The 16,186-nt window shown below is 45.6% G+C and overlaps 1 protein-coding gene across 1 annotated transcript; it reads left to right on the forward strand.

Annotated features, from left to right (window-relative positions):
- The first annotated feature begins 79 nt into the window (after positions 1-79).
- On the forward strand, positions 80-15,737 carry kcnk9 (potassium channel, subfamily K, member 9). The gene is made up of 2 exons (XM_049750670.2): positions 80-3,545; positions 12,348-15,737. Exons 1-2 carry the CDS (start codon positions 2,954-2,956, stop codon positions 13,235-13,237), a joined length of 1,482 nt encoding a protein of 493 aa, XP_049606627.1. The 5' UTR covers positions 80-2,953; the 3' UTR covers positions 13,238-15,737.
- The last annotated feature ends 449 nt before the right edge of the window (positions 15,738-16,186 follow it).

The following is a 16,186-nucleotide window of genomic DNA, read 5'->3' on the forward strand; positions in this document are numbered from 1 at the left end:
ATTCCTGCACGTGTATTTGGACACCATACCTCTGTGGATCTCTTTTACTTGGCAGCAAGATGACAAAGACGGGATTACGCTCGGTCGTACGAGCCCCCAAGGGGTCGTTACATCTTGTTGCAGCACCAAAGAGATTTGACCTCCACTTTGTTCTTGTGACGGACAGGTGAGTTTGTGTTTGAAATGTAAGTACACTGATCATTTTTAGCCTTTAGCACATCACCGAATCAGAGCGAGTATATTTTGACGCAATCGCAATCTTGATAGCACTCAGTAGGCCACGCCCCTTAAAGCATTTCATTTAGCAAATGTTTATCGAGTGCGACAGCAGCCCGAAACTCTTATAAAAAAGTTCATAGGAATTTGAATGAAAATGCAAACGAAGCACGACTTCAATTAAAGCCGCTTTTACTTTCCGCGGTGAGACTTAATCATGTCCACCGCCAAAGTCGCACTACCTACCTTGATATGTAAATGATCCCACGCTGGGCTTGTTTAAAGTTTGGATAGAAGACTGAGCCGAAGAATCCCCATCAGCCGCTTATTCAATCGCTTGACCGTCCACGTGTGGCTGGAAATGATATGCTAAGCGACTCCGTCCATAGATTGGGTAAAGATAAGCGCGCCGTCCCCATGACAACAGAACGAACGCCACACGCTGATGGCGCAGCATGAGACGCGACTTCCACTTGTGGCTCTTGTGCCCTTAAGGCCCATGCTCCATAAAGTTAAGACATTCTCAACGTCTCTTGGGGATTTTCACTTCCTCATTTGGCATGTTTTTCATCACCCCAGGCTACGAGCTAATGGGTGCCCTTCAAGAAAGTGTAAATTGGCACCAAATATAGTCATGTGACTGAGCTGAGAGACTCTTCGACCGCTCTGTTGACCTCTGAATAGTTTGGTCAAGTGTGAGCGGTCCTTGGCATCGCACTGTATTCATTTACAGTAAGGAGTGTCATCCCTCAGCAAACGCAGCACAAAGAGTAGAAAAAAAAAAGCTTGTTAGCGTCGATGAATGATGGCCTTTGTCTGCGTCTATCAGCAGCAGCCGCTAAAGGGCTCTTCCATCACCGGGGCGTCACCACGTCGTGTAAATCACGTCATCAATCAAAAGCGTGTCACAAACGATGCAACACAAGGTGTCATCAAAATGATCTGCCTTTACCGCTCCTTTTAGTTACGCTACTGTGATTGTAGCGAAGGGCGGCGTTTTTTTTTTCCACGCGTCCCATCGCAATCAATTTGCCACGTTAGCTCGCGCAGAAATATATCATGAGGAGCTTGTTAGCGTTTGCCGCTATTGAGGTCTGACAGAGCTGACAAATCATCTCGGAGACAATGACGTATCTCCCAGCGGCCAGTAGAGCAATATGCTAAATCCTGCAAGTCAAATGAGCGTAGATCATATTGACGCAAATTTCCGTCTAAATCCGGCTTCCTGAGTTTGATCAATCACAATTCAGATGTTATATTTCTTGTGATCAACACACAGCAAAAAAAAAATCATACTGCAACTTCATCGCCATGGAGACGAAGCTAGGCGCTTGCCATAATTAAACTTTTCTTTTCTGAGCGTCTCCGCCGCGAGTGCATTAGGAGTTCTGTGGGCGTTCTGCGTTGGCCCGAGACTTGAGATGTTGACCACGGGGGAGTTAAATATAGGCCGTTCTTCAAGACGCTGTTGATTAGCCGTGAATGTGTGTTGAGGCCGATATGTGAACCAAAAAAATAAATTAAAAAATTACTCAGCTATTACAACAGCAATACATTTTCCCTAATCTTTGTCTAAATTCCATTAGTGCGCAATACAACCACTTTATGGTTGTAAAAAGTTTTAGAACCATTGCAATGTAGGGGCAAGGACCAAACTGAGACCAGTAACTATTTACTTGAGTGTTAGCATTCATGCAACCATTTAAAGTGCTTTATAAAGTTCAGATATTGTAGTTGTCTTTTCTAAACACTTTTATTTTCAAGAATTATATTACCTTCTTAGATTTTCACATGTATTTTTAACTAGTCAGAAATACATCCAGCAAAAATGTTGCCAAGAGTGAGGCGGCAGCAGCAAAATACGTTATTAGGCTGTTCAGCACCATGGACAGCTCCACACGCCATTGCGCATTAGAGCGGTCACTTAGTGCGAATGGGAGGGGTCACGCGCTGACATTAAAATTTTGGGTGGGGTACGGGAGTGTTGAATAAGCGGAATTTGTTGCATTTGTGTCACACCTTTTAGAAATGTGAAGCAGAAGCTGTGACTCCCTCAGATTTTGCGCTATAGAGCGCGTGGAATTAAATTGACGCGTGCTGAACTCACTCCACACGCTCCTCTTTGCACGAGCACACGCACACGCTAGTTTTTATTTATTTATTATTGTCTAATTGAGTTCGTGGAGGGAGGAAGGGAGGGAGATCCGTGAGCTGCTAACCCACGCCCCCCACCTCACCCACTCAGAGTGCCGCGGTTGTCACGAGCGCACGCACGAACGCACACGGGGAGCGGACTGATGTGCTTTTACGCATTTTATTTGTCTTCACCCCGAAAACGTCACACACGCACAAGAAAGCGAGTGGAAGCTCCTCTCCCTTGCTATGGAACCTGTTGTCATTCGGCGAGCGTGGAATATTTGAATCTCGCCACAAGTGGCACTCACTCCACGGCTTCTTTTGACCACTCAGCACATTTTGTCGGGATGCTCCCTGGGAGATTTTTAGGATAAAAAGAACAACTGTTTTGCAGCTGCCTTTGCCTGCCTGGGGAATGCGTGCGTAAAAAAAAAGAAAAAAAAGAAAAGTGCATGCCGGAAGATGTTGAGGCGAACAGGTTGGTTCTGAAAACTTAAGGAGGATGCTTCCACACGCTCTGTGCGTGAATATTAAGATGTCCAGATGATTCGCTGCGCGGTGTCGGCGGAACCCAGCAGGTGGTACTGACAGCAGCTAGTTGATGGCACTGCGCACCGGGAGGACTTGGTTCGGACGGGTGTTGCGCAGGGTCTCGCGGCTGCAGGGCTCCTGGTCCAGACGCTCCAGCAGTCTTTTGTGTCTCTCCACCAACCAGGAGCACGATCCAGGCTTCTCGTACCGCTGCCCCAGCCCCGCAGGCGCCCACCTCGGCCACCGTCATCGGAGCGCGCCCCTCCGCGCGTCCACCGCCGCCTCCAGGCGCAGTGCATTCGGCTTCTTCCCTTCTCGTCGCACCATCCCGGGGAACACGAGGGGACATGAGCCCCTCACTCGCCGGCTCCTCGTGGCCATGAAGCGGCAAAACGTGCGGACCTTATCCCTGATCATTTGCACGCTCACCTACCTCCTGGTGGGGGCCGCCGTCTTCGACGCCCTGGAGTCCGATTTCGAGATGAGGGAGAAGGAGCAGCTGGAAGCCGAGGAGCGGCGCCTCCAGGGGAAGTACAACATCAGCGAGGACGACTACCGCAAGCTGGAGACTATCATCATGGAGGCCGAGCCCCACAGAGCCGGGGTGCAGTGGAAATTCGCCGGCTCCTTTTACTTTGCCATCACGGTCATCACCACCATAGGTAAGTGGCCATCCACGCACTCCGTCCACGCCTCGGATAGCATTTTAGAATGCAATCCGAGCCTTTTGGTGTCCGTTCAAACAAAGTTTTCGCATTGTTGCTCTGCAAGTGTAATTAGTTGCAATTATGCAACAAGCGCTGCATTTGGCGCATTAAACTCAACTTTTGCGCACTCCAATTGGCGCTAGCACAGCGAATTTGAAAGTTATGATTAACACCATTCATTTTTAAATTGTTTAGCAAGTTGTACGGAATTTTTGTGTTGTGCATCACGCATGTAATTAGCCGGTGACGTCACTGCCGATGCCTTGTCACACGTGCGTCCCCCCTCCCCCGTGGGTCAATTTATTTGGATGGACTGTGCTGCAATTGTTCTGAGAGGTCTTTCTCATATTTTGCTCTTGAGCCAGTGTGATGCAATACAAACTGCGGTGCCATGCAACAGTTTGCATGTCTTTCATATATTGTACAGCTGCAAAATGCTGACTTCATGCCAACAAATTATTGCCATGCAAAGAAGCTTAAATGTTTCTTATAAGTGGATTGGATTGGCTGCAATAATTGATTTTAATATCCTGTATGTGATAGTATATGCATAGAAATATACATCCAGATAGATAGATTTAAATATGTAACATATATACACACACAAAATGGTGCAGGTGTGCCTAATGTTGTGGCCGTTAAGATTTGAGGGATGACATGACACGTCATGATAGGCCAATCATCATCAGTTATGATTTCCCCCCGCCCCCTTTATGGCCTCTCTTTGGAAGAGCGCAACAAAAAGGGAAATTAAGGATGAACTGTGAAAGCTCAGAATGATAAAAAAATATATTTTTTTCTCCCTTTCCCTGTTGTGTTTTAATAGCTTGCGTTTATGGTACATGATTGGCCCTCAAAGGGAACATAAGTCACCCCGGTTTGACGCTAATTGCCGAAGCGCATTTACATCTTGAAGATTTATTTGGAGCTGCCGCACGTTTTCTTTTCACGCGCCGGTGGGTGTGTCTCAGCCGTGTTGTTGGACTGACTCGGTTCGACTTGTTGCTTGAACTTCCCCCGCTTGTGCGGAGGTTACTGGGCCCCTCCATTATGGGGAGGGAGTCACATGCTGTTATTCAAGGTGAGGGCTTGAGAGGCTAATGCACCGCAGGGCCCTGTCCTCCACATTTTGCCAGGCAACACTTAAGAGCGGGGCCGCAGCCGCCAGTTGCGGTCGACGACTCTCCGCTCGCTGTTGTTTCCAGGCTACGGCTAGCCGAGCCACTGTAATATTCATGTTCCTATCGAGTGCTTGCATTCTCTGCGGCCTCTCTGTGGTAAAATGAGGACGCCTTCTCCAAAGTCTCCCGATGGTGCTCTCGATTTGTGGGGTGTTGTGGGCTGGACGCTGGATCAAATAATCACCGTGCAAAGACATTTGAGTGTCCAAGGCCCAATGAGTCGGCATGTGTCTGGCAAAATGGTTGCACTGGGATCTGATTGTATTGTGACCGACTCGGACCTAAGCTCGCCGGAAAGGTGGACCGAGGTTGAGTGCCGACTCTCAATCACATTCAGCTCACGGCATTTTTTTCTTTATCAGCCTTCAAGTGCGAGGATTATTTTTTTTCTGCAAAATAATGAGACCGCGTTGCGTGCCGCGCCCGGGATCAAATGTTGATTTGGGCCCGGTGAAATTGAACGAGTGGAAAAGTCGCTGCGGCGAAGATAAGGGAATCATTTGGCCCTTGTCAACGGCCCTGTTTGTGGAAACTAATTATATCGGCCGTCATCGTGCAGCTCTGGAAGAAATACAATAAGATATCTATTAAGATAGCTGATGCTTTGTGTTCCTACTCAAGACCTGAGTCAGGTCAACAAACATCCTAAATATGCCATATTAGAAGAATAAAGTCAAACACTGCCCAATTATACAATATAAGAAAGACAGAAGATTGTTGTCATGTATACTAAACAGCCAGTACTTGCCAGCAATTCCTGCAACGCTTATTCTATATCCAGCTACAAAAATGTCTGCCTACTAGAACATCTGAACTTTATTTCGGGTTCACCAGGTGCACACTGACTTGTAGCACGCATTTAAGGAGCTTCAATGTGTTCATTGGGAGCATATCAGCAGTGACAAAAGGGTGCACTTAAACTTAGCATGCCGTTCAAAAGTCATGGAGATTATATTGGAAGCGAGCGAGCGAGCTAATAGAGCAATATGCTGTAAATATATTATTTTGTTGAAGTGCTTTAAAGGGATCTCAGGGCCATTTAGGTCCATTTCCTGCATCGTTATCATGTAGCACCAAAGTCGTAAGGCCATTAACGATTGCAATTATGTCTCATTTGTTATGCAGCAGACTCCAGAGCCAGTAGTCGTAGTGACGACATACTACGAAAAATGACCTATTATAGTTTTAAATGCATTACCATCACGTGTTTACACATAGAGTATAATGACCTTGTTTTTTTTTTTTGTTGGCTTCCTCTCCTGTAGTGATAGAAGTTGAGGTCGATATCAGGATTAATTGTTTGCCTTTGAATATCAAGGCGAGGAGATAAAAAAGACCATCAGCCGGAGGTGTCGCTTCACAACACTCCATTGATAAGGAGATTCTTACCTCCTCATTATCGTCATAGATCTGAAAGAAATTCTGAAAAAGTAGCCGTCTCCAGCCCCAACGCTGCTCCCCTCCCTCCTTTTTTTCATCCCTTACTGACCTGCAGCTTGACTCTGTTGATTTCAGGGAGTAATTGCACAGAATGTGACACTTAGCCACGACAGCTGCAGCGGCGTCTCTCGCTACAAGAGTGGCCGCGGCTACATGGGCGACGCGCCACGTTGCCGGGAGACCAAAGTCATCTCGGCTAAATGTCGGAAATATCAACACGGCCGTATATATATGGTGTGCACTGAGTGACCGCAAAAAGAGATCAAACACAAAAGTAGAGATTTACATTTTGAGGGAAAAGTAATATGCAGTTGTGCAGTGGCGGAGCTAGGCCTTTTTTTCTCGGGGGGGGGGGGGCCCTCGGGGCAAAAAATATCTTAGACTTGCGTAATAGTGCACCAATGCAGTCTATTAACCTCAACTCACTCGTAAGAAGAGCTCACTTGACGGCCGCTCTAATAGACGAGGGGGCCGACTGTCACACTCCGAGGGGGTCTATCGCAGGTCCAGACCTGTCGTCTCCGGCACGTCCGAATCCCACAGTGATCACCGGCACAGCGGGAAAATATTCCCATCGATCCGCGCCAAAGTCTCCATCAAGCTCCCGGCGGGCGGCCTCGGCAAAGTGAAAATAATCTACTGGCAGCAAAGTGCGCCGGCACGACATTTTTCAATAAGTAGCCCGTCACGCTACGTGAGCAACTGTCTGTCTTCTAAGAGGGATGAGGAGCGCACGTAGGGAGCCAATGTGTTGATGGTGACATGCAAATACTATCATTAACTCATTGGTGAGAACTAACATTTGAAGTTAGCTAAACATTCTTTTCATTGTTGTTCAGATGTTTGATGAAGGATGTTTGTACAAAAACATTTTTAGGTCAAAAATTACCCAATTTCCCTCAATCAAAAACATGTTTATTATATAATAAATAATGCATTTTTAATATCATTAAGCTCATAAATCCTTCCTGTGAAGTTCTTGTTGTGCACAGAATGTTGGACAAAGTACGCAAAGTCCCCCAGAGAGCAATTATCTCGTATAGGGTTAGCTTGCCCCGCGGGGGCATTCTGCTGTTTTTTGGGCTACTTTTGGGGGTTTGCAAATTAATAATGGATGTGGCCCACGAGAGAGAGAGAAAAAAAACAATCTCCAAACTTGTTGTGTTGGATATGGGATAAGTCAAGCCTTGGCTGAGGTCTGCGTCTTGACTGAGCTAGCTGAAGTTAGCGAGCCTTCACGAATCTAATACGCACAAAATATTTTATTCATATGATTTATTAGTAGGAGTATTTAATATTTGTATTTATTTAATTATTTTGCAGTTTGCGCCATTTACCTTCTGATTTTATTCAACAGAATCAGAATAGTTATTAAATACATTAAAAGGTAAAACCAAAAAAAGAAGGTTCTATGATGCATGAGTACACCTAGATATGTGTCCCCTGCAGTATTTGATTGGAAGTGGCTTGATAATCTGTCTCTGGTGTGCATCACTTTGCCCCTGGGCTCAACACAAGCATGCATTGACAGTGAGGAATCAAAAGCAGCGATCACAAAAAAAGAAAACAGGCCAAACGGGATTCGTGCTTAGCTTTGACGGGCTTATTGTTTTGCTGCTTTATGACAAAACCCAACATAAATTACAAGGTCGCGAAATGAGGAATACGTTACTTCATTACAGAAAAATAATCAGCCGAGACAACAGGAGAACTTTGGCTGAAGTAAAGAACAAAAACAAAGCTAACCTTGACATGACCTGCAAATATGTAACAGATTGCTTTTCGGCGGAATCTCATTAAGTGAATTGAAGAGCTCCATTTAGACAAAAGTAGTCCTTTCCCGCTAGCTTCTGGCATCTTTAGGGGAAATAACAGAACGAGACAAGGCAGGGGAAAGACTTCATGATATCAGTGATGATTATATGACCCATATGACTCCAGCGGACCACCTGCTGCTAATTCTCTCCTTCCGGACGGTGACAATTATCTTCCCCGCGAAGAAATGGCGCTGTAATGCGCTCCCACGCAGTTGTCTCACAAGCACTTGATATGGTGGGAGTGTGTGTGCATGTGTAACTCTTGTGAGTTATCGGCGCCCAACAGCAGCATGAAAACCTGCGTTGGCGGCTGGTGAACAGTGTGCGGTCCGCTCGCTCCGAATTGCTATTTTTTTTTTTTTTTTTTGGGAATAAGCGCGAGTAGTGCCTCTGTTGCTAAATGCGGCTCCTCTGCAGGGTGGAAAACAAATACAAAGAAGCTGGCACGAGCACTGACCCACACAGGTTGTAAACCTGTGAGATGAGCATCGTGTGGTTTGTTTTTTTGATTTGGATTTTTTTTTTTGTTTGCTTTTGTCATTACTCATCCTGTCTGATGAAGTTGCTCAGTTTTGATCATCCTATGAGAATTAAGATGTAGCAAATTAATAAAAAATAATAATTTTAGACAGATTATAAAAAAAAATTGAATGATTTCTGTAATATATATATATTTTTTAAAATATTACAACATTTTGTAAATGACTACTTTTCTTGTATAATGCAAATGCTCCCCATTCTTGTTCATGTAAAAGTAAAGAGGTCCAAAATTATCGCCGACGTCAGGTCGGAGTCTTACAACGTAACAACGTAGTATATTTCCTCCCCTTACAAATCTATTCTATTGACCGGTTCGAATAAAAAACTCTGAAAGACTCTTCAATGAACTATTTAGCACATTAAAAAGACAATGACAGACAATTTCATGCCACTTTATGTTGCTTGGGGAAAGCACCGGCCCCAAATCACAACCTAAACATAAAAATGTTGGTGATCAGACTAAACTACCTTGTTGCCAGCATTAAAACTCAGTTGCAGCTTTCGGATGAGGCAAACATCACTCAGGTTTTATTCCACACAGCTCAGCAGACATTTATGACTTTTAAATAATTGACCATTCATTTGCATCCCCTTTTGTCTCTTTACGACGCCGGCCATGTTCAAGTTTTGAGCCGCATGACCAGTCACGTGACTCACATTTATTTCAAAGCGGTTGCATCTTGGATTGAGGGTCTGGGACCTTTGGACCATGCGGGTCATGGTGGTCATCAGCAGCCAAGACACCCAATCACATTTGAGTGTGTGACAAGCTGTCACATGGCGAAAAGGCGGCGTCTTGACAGCTCCTCGCATTGTTTGGCGTCGCCACATGCATCTGTTGCCTCCTCGTGTTCATTGCTGAGGGCCATCCATTTTCCTTCCTCCTGAATCTTTCAATTATTTATGTTTCTAACATCTACTACATTTTTATGCTAAAATATTCTTATCAGTGTTGATTCAAAATATCCCAATGCAGCCTTCTCTGTTTTCACTGGTGGAGCTATTTTTTTTTTTTGCATTGGTTGCATATCTATGTTCTCGACAGCGTTCCGACTTTTCCGAAGAGGCCAACAAAGACGGCATAGCATGAAATGAATTCATTCCCTTTCATTTAGCCAATAATTGCCCGCGTATGCGACCCGAGGCTTCCTTTTACAATAACTAGGTGAGCCTGGTCTAACTTAGCCGGAGAACATAAAATGCGAACATCTGAATGCAGGCGGCGTGCATTGTTATTAATATTCTTCCCTGGGGTACTTCAATCTCATACCTGAGATGTCTGATGACCAAGACGTGTACCTCATCACACTTGTCCCTCTCACAAAAGAAAATTGTTTTTATCTCACACGAAAAAATTCCAATTGTGGCTCAACAGAATTATCAAGCAAAAATAATGGTTTGACGTATGTTTAGTGTGTGTCCTCAAGTCAAAGGCAAAAATGAGTCCCGGGCAGATTTGCTGACAGTTGTCAAGCTCCCGGTTAACCCGGGCAGCCCCCTTAACTGGCCTGCCTGACGTCTTCTCACCTCTGCGCTCCTCTTGACCTTCATTAAAATGCCAAAGCCCGCAGCAATGCACACCTCTGGGCTACCTGAGAAGGTTGGAGGCAGATGAAACGTGGAAAAGGCGCTGCTGGTTTAAGCCAGTGCTCGACACTTGTAGTCGCGGGCGCTAATGAGTGTCGGCCTTGACCACTTTATAAATAATTCATGACAAAAAGTGAAATTTAGTAGGACTTCAACGTTTCTTGTATTATCATTGATGTCGAGTCATTTACACGCATTTTGTAGCGTCAAAAAGATTTGGGAAAAAGAAGCAGAACCCATTTGCCCTTTTTCTGGCTTTTGGCGACTGAGATTTAAAACACTCCTTTGCATCAATAGGTGCGCTCTACCCCCCTTCGGCCATCAAATGCCACGCTATGACCCCCCTGGAGCCCAATTATCTCCATAAAAATCAAAAGCATCCCCATTATGGCAAAGTTAACACAGCTCCCAGCTGTCTTTTTTCTACTCTCGTTTGCGCTAAAAGGGGTGATTTCTAACAGCCAGACTGAAAAGCCCCCATAAAGTCGGTCTGCTTTGCCCGCCGGGATGCAAGACGACCATTAGGTGCTTTTGTGTTTGGAGCTCTCGAAAAGCACTCGCTCGCCTGTCCTGAAACTCTCGTTTCGATTTGGTGATTATTCAGGAGCGAGACCGTTTTGATTGAATGATTTATTGGCTCTCTCACATCTGATTTGTTCCGACATAACTCAACAATTGTTTGGTCTAATTGAGGTGTTAGTCCTCGGTGAGTTAAGACATACCCAGTGAATAAGTTAGCAATGCAAGTCATTTTAATCTTAATCAACCAGTGAGACCGAGGCCTCGTGTGACTGCTATACTTAATTTAGGTGTCTTTTTTTTCAGATTTTTTTTTTTTAGGCCAACTGTTCATTTGGAACGATTTAACAAGAACAGCTCTCGGTGGAGCGGCGGAGTAGAGCGGAACTGTTAACAAAAGTGAAAAAAACCCACAAAGCACAGTGTAATATGCTAATGTCATCGCAAATTTGAATGTGGCTCTTGGATTATTGAGTGAAAAGTACTATGTGTATCATGTGCAGTTGTCATCTTATAGCTTATTAGAGCCGCACACATATTCTCATTTGTCTTCTCACGGCGATGAAATCTGCCGTTCCGTGTTGATGTACTCATTAGGCTGTTGCCATTTGCATGAGGAGATAATTGAAAAATGGAGTCACATGGGAATAGATTTTGCCCTTTCATGCCATGTCAGTTCAATTTGAGCTTCAATGACTCAAAAATCCAACACTTTTGCAGCCCTGGTGGAGGTGTGGGCAGACGCTCCAAATAAGTGCAAAGCGGCCAAATCCGAGTTGACTCATGCAGTGTAGAACACGGCAGGCGCTTTTGTTCCTCACCCGTCTTGCATTTATGGACTCGGTCAGTTGATGGCGCCATCGATTGGAGCCTTCTTTTTTTAAGTTCAAACATTTGCACGTATCGTTGGACCGTATCGCATTTCGTTCCTTTCTTTCATCCAATGAATGTTTACATCATTTTCAGGTGATGTAACATTGACTAGCAACCGCAGATGATGTCATAATTGTTTGCCTTTACTCGTAGACTTGTCTTTTCTGATTTTATTTCAAAGCAGTCTCTTTGTGCGTGTGCTCGTGTGTGTGTGTGTTTTTGTGGCTTTGTACAAACACACACAAGCATCACCTGTGCACACACACGCAAAGCACAAAAGCACCTGTGCCCGGCCGGCACAACAAATACGAGCGTTCCCAAGACAACAACAAGACATCATTGAGTCATTTTGAAACAAAAGCTCTTTCAAGCGACACTGTACTCGAGAGCCTCTCTAATAATCTTTTCTTTTTTTTTCCACGAGACATTTGCAAAAAGAAGCGGCCAAGTGATGCGAACACCAAATGACACGTTTTCCGCGCTATATTATTCTCCAAATAGCCTCGACCGGCTCGACGCGACATCTGTTTGCGACACATTCCCCGTAATAGAGTTTTGAAAAGTGCAATATTTGCAAAGGCCCGATTGTGAGTCAGCAGCTTAAGTTTCATTAGCTAAAAGCGTCACTGGCTCCGCATTAGTTTCCCCTTTTCCAAACTCATCTACCTCTCGGCAAACTAATTGGATAACCCCACCCCGCCCCACTGCGATGCGTGCCAGTTCCACCTCTGCTTTTTTTTTGGCAGGCTGCACTGTAAACAGAAATTCCAACTCATGCATTTCTTTCTTGTTCCCGTCAGGGTACGGGCACGCGGCGCCGGGGACCGACGCGGGCAAGGCCTTCTGCATGTTCTACGCCGTCCTGGGCATCCCCCTGACTCTGGTGATGTTCCAGAGTCTGGGCGAGAGGATGAACACGTTTGTCAAGTACCTGCTGAAGCGCATCAAAAAGTGCTGCGGGATGAGCATCACCGAGGTCTCTATGGAGAACATGGTGACGGTGGGCTTCTTCTCCTGCATCGGCACGCTGTGCATCGGCGCCGCCGCCTTCTCGCACTACGAGGACTGGAGCTTTTTTCAGTCGTACTACTACTGCTTCATCACCTTGACCACCATCGGCTTCGGGGACTTTGTGGCCCTGCAGAAGAACAGGGCCCTTCAGAGGAAGCCGCTCTACGTGGCCTTCAGCTTCATGTACATCCTGGTGGGCCTGACGGTCATCGGGGCCTTCCTCAACCTGGTGGTGCTGCGCTTCCTGACCATGAACAGCGAGGACGAGCGGCGGGACGCCGAGGAGCGGGCCTCGCTGGCGGGGAACCGCAACAGCATGATCATTCACATTCAGGACGAGTCGCTGCAGCGAGGGCGGCGGCGAGGCGGGCGCGAGAACCGCCGCGAGGAGATGAGCGACTTGCACTCGGTGTGCTCCTGCATGCGCTACCGCTCGCACGAGCTTCCCGTCCCAGGGAGGCTGATGGGCGGACTGGGATGTGCCTTCTCCCACCAGAACTCGCTGGGCTCGCATCTGAACCCGGGCCACTACTATCACTCCATCTCCTACAAGATCGAGGAGATCTCGCCCAGCACGCTGAAGAACAGCTTCTACCCGTCGCCCATCAGCTCGGTGTCGCCGGGCCTCCGCAGCTTCACCGAGAAGCTCCATCTCATGAGGAGGAGAAAGTCCATCTAGCTGGCTTGGCCAAGGGCAAGTCAAGCACTTTCCCGTTTTGGTTTTTGCTCCTGATGGAGAACGCTCTCATGGGATGCAAAGCATGAAGCATGGATGTCTATTTTTTCAAGGGATTACCACCTACAAACATTTGTTAGACCTTCCAGATGGACTCTAGAAACTTGGGGAGATGCTATTTTTCATAAGGGAGGACAGGACGCACGCTTCACCTCAACTTGAAGAACCCGTCCGTCGCTGATGATTTTTCTACAAGCCATCACACACAAACATGGTTGCGAATATTAGCATGTGCATCTAATAATTGGTAGTTTTTGTGACCTTCTTTTATCTGTCACCAAGCGGCTTCGCTTGGAATCCAAAGGGTCATACTGCTGTTATTCATTTCATTCTCCTTTTGCAAGATCATATCTGGCCACCTTTCCAAAAAAAAAAAAAAAATGATGTCAGGATTTACATAAAATGGACATCCGTTATTTCTATGAAGGAACAAATAGGTCAAGAAGCAGAAGACGGTCCGAAGGATGAGATATGGGCATTTGAATTTCCTCACAATGAACTGCTACTAATCATCAGCATGATCCTTTGGGGTATATTTGGATTGAATGTGTAACTATCAGCACTGGCGGAGTGAGAATTTTTTCCTTGGGTGGCCCGTGTGTGTGTAGGGGCAAGGATATCTCAGGAGGGGGGTCTGCAAAACAACAGATTTTTAACAAACCCCCAAAAATCTTCCCAAAACTCTGGTTCATTACAGGTTAGGCAGAATGATGAAAAGATAATAGCAAACAAATAAAAAATGTGGGGGGGCAGTGCCCCCATCCCGTCCCCTCTAGCTCCGCCAGTGACTATCAATCCGTACCTAATTTACACCAAGTCCCTTTTGCATTTTGTGTTTCAACCAGATCTGCTTTCCGTCCATGCATTTTAACGTCCCGCCTGGTCAAACTCGCCAATAACTGCTCTCAGGTTTGAACCAAGCGCCTTGTTTTGGTTGTTTTGCTTTGCTCCTTTTCAAATGACACACAATGTACATACCTCCGTTCTTCTAAAAAAAACAAAGAAAATAATAATAATCCAAGAAGTTTTCCAAGAAAGACTACTGAGGTGCATCATCTCGCCAGGCCAGGTCTCCTTTGTAGATATTTGAGACGGCCTGTTTTAAAGCCCAATCTGCCTTTTCTCTCTCTCTCTCTCTCACAGCTGGTCTATGAACGAACGCATTTCAACTGTATATTGTTTATATCTCAATTTTAGCTTTTCATATATGGCACAAGACTAAAGCGCTCATTCCTCTATTAAGTTATAGCCAATGTAAATATATTTACGAGTTCAAATCTCCGCCCATCTTGCCTTGTCTCGTTAAATGAGAGAAGTCATTTTATTTTGGATTCAATCTTGATGGGGCTCAAATGGACACAGGCAAGGCAATGGCGAGTGAGATAAACATTGTTTCATTATGGGAACACGACCGGCTTATATGTTTGTATCAAGCTCGAGAATAATTACAACAAAATAGAGGCATATGTGTTTTTCCACATTTGCGTAATACCTGTGCCTTGAAAAATCCGTGGGCATCTTTCAAACGGTTATGGCAAGATTCAAACTAAAACGGATTTATAAAGATCATTTCATAATTTTATGATGTTTTAATTATCATCATTCAAACAGTAGTGATTGACTCCTACATATGTATTGTATTGTTTTTTTTTTTTAGTAAATATCAGCCTCAGCTAATTTGTTCACCTAAATGTCAAATCAATTTTCCAATGCCTCCCTCGCCCCCCTACTCATCCACCACATACAGTATGACTCTGATTGGTCTGCCACATGTTAGGTCCTCGACAGATGGCACGCTCACACGCACACACACAGCATCGCCGGCATAAGGCTCGTCGTGTTTCCACCCTAAACATTGCAAAGCTGAGAAAAACTGTTAGTTTGCATGTGGCGCCGTTGTCCATACTGGCGGAGCTAAAAAAAAAAAGAATCCCCTTAGGGGGGGTGGCTGGATAATTTTTTTTTTAAACAAACCCCTAAAATTCTTCACTGGTAAAAAAAAAAATATTACATGTGAATAAAAACACTCTGACCTTTCACTTAGGGGAGTCCAAGCCTATTGTAGGTGGGGAGGCAGTGCCCCCGCGCCACCCCCTCTAGCTCCGCCAGTGGTTGTCCATTCCTCTGTTAGCAATGTCCCATTACGGCTGTTTGTGTTACATCCTCTCTGTGATTGAACAAATCATGCCTACCGTATTTCAAACACAGGAGTCTTGAGTATGCGGTTACACGATCATGCCTAAAGTCAGCAGTGTCGGAAGAGAAAGGCCAAGTAAAGGAACATTCTACGTAGTTTATTTAAAAGTTGACTTTGCACCTTTGTTGCTCTTTTAAAGGATGTGTGCATGATTCGGTGCGGGTGACTCACTGGGTGGCGTGGCACAGCTGGGTGAAGCCATAGCACACTTGAATAATAAAACAAACAAATGCTGAGCTTTTAAAAGCCTTCTGTCTTCTATCATGGCTGCTACACCGGAGCGGGCTTGCCTCACAGTCAACAGGTTCTCGGTTTGAATCCCTGGTCATCGATTTGCATGCTTGCTCACCTGTGGACATAATGAAGATTGGCCAATCACAGCAAAGAACAGAGGTGTGTTGAATTCAATGATACGAAATTAACCATTTAATACCATCAAAAATACAGCTTCGTCTTTTTCCACGCCGTGACCCAGTGCAGCTGTTTGTTCAGTAGGTGGGGAAATGAGCAGTGGCCCAAGTCGGCGTAATTATACCACACGCTACACAAACGTCAGGCGAACCAGAGGGCCACACAATTAAGAGCACTAGCAGAGGGGCGTTCGGGGCCTCCTCGCGCTGCAGAGCTGTAATTTGTGGAGCCAAGTTGCCTTGGAACCCTGATGGAGCTCCGCAATAAGCAGGTGCCTGGTTTCC

The sequence above is a fragment of the Syngnathus scovelli genome, chromosome 19 (assembly GCF_024217435.2).
Source record: "Syngnathus scovelli strain Florida chromosome 19, RoL_Ssco_1.2, whole genome shotgun sequence".
Classification (NCBI taxonomy): Eukaryota; Metazoa; Chordata; class Actinopteri; order Syngnathiformes; family Syngnathidae; genus Syngnathus; species Syngnathus scovelli.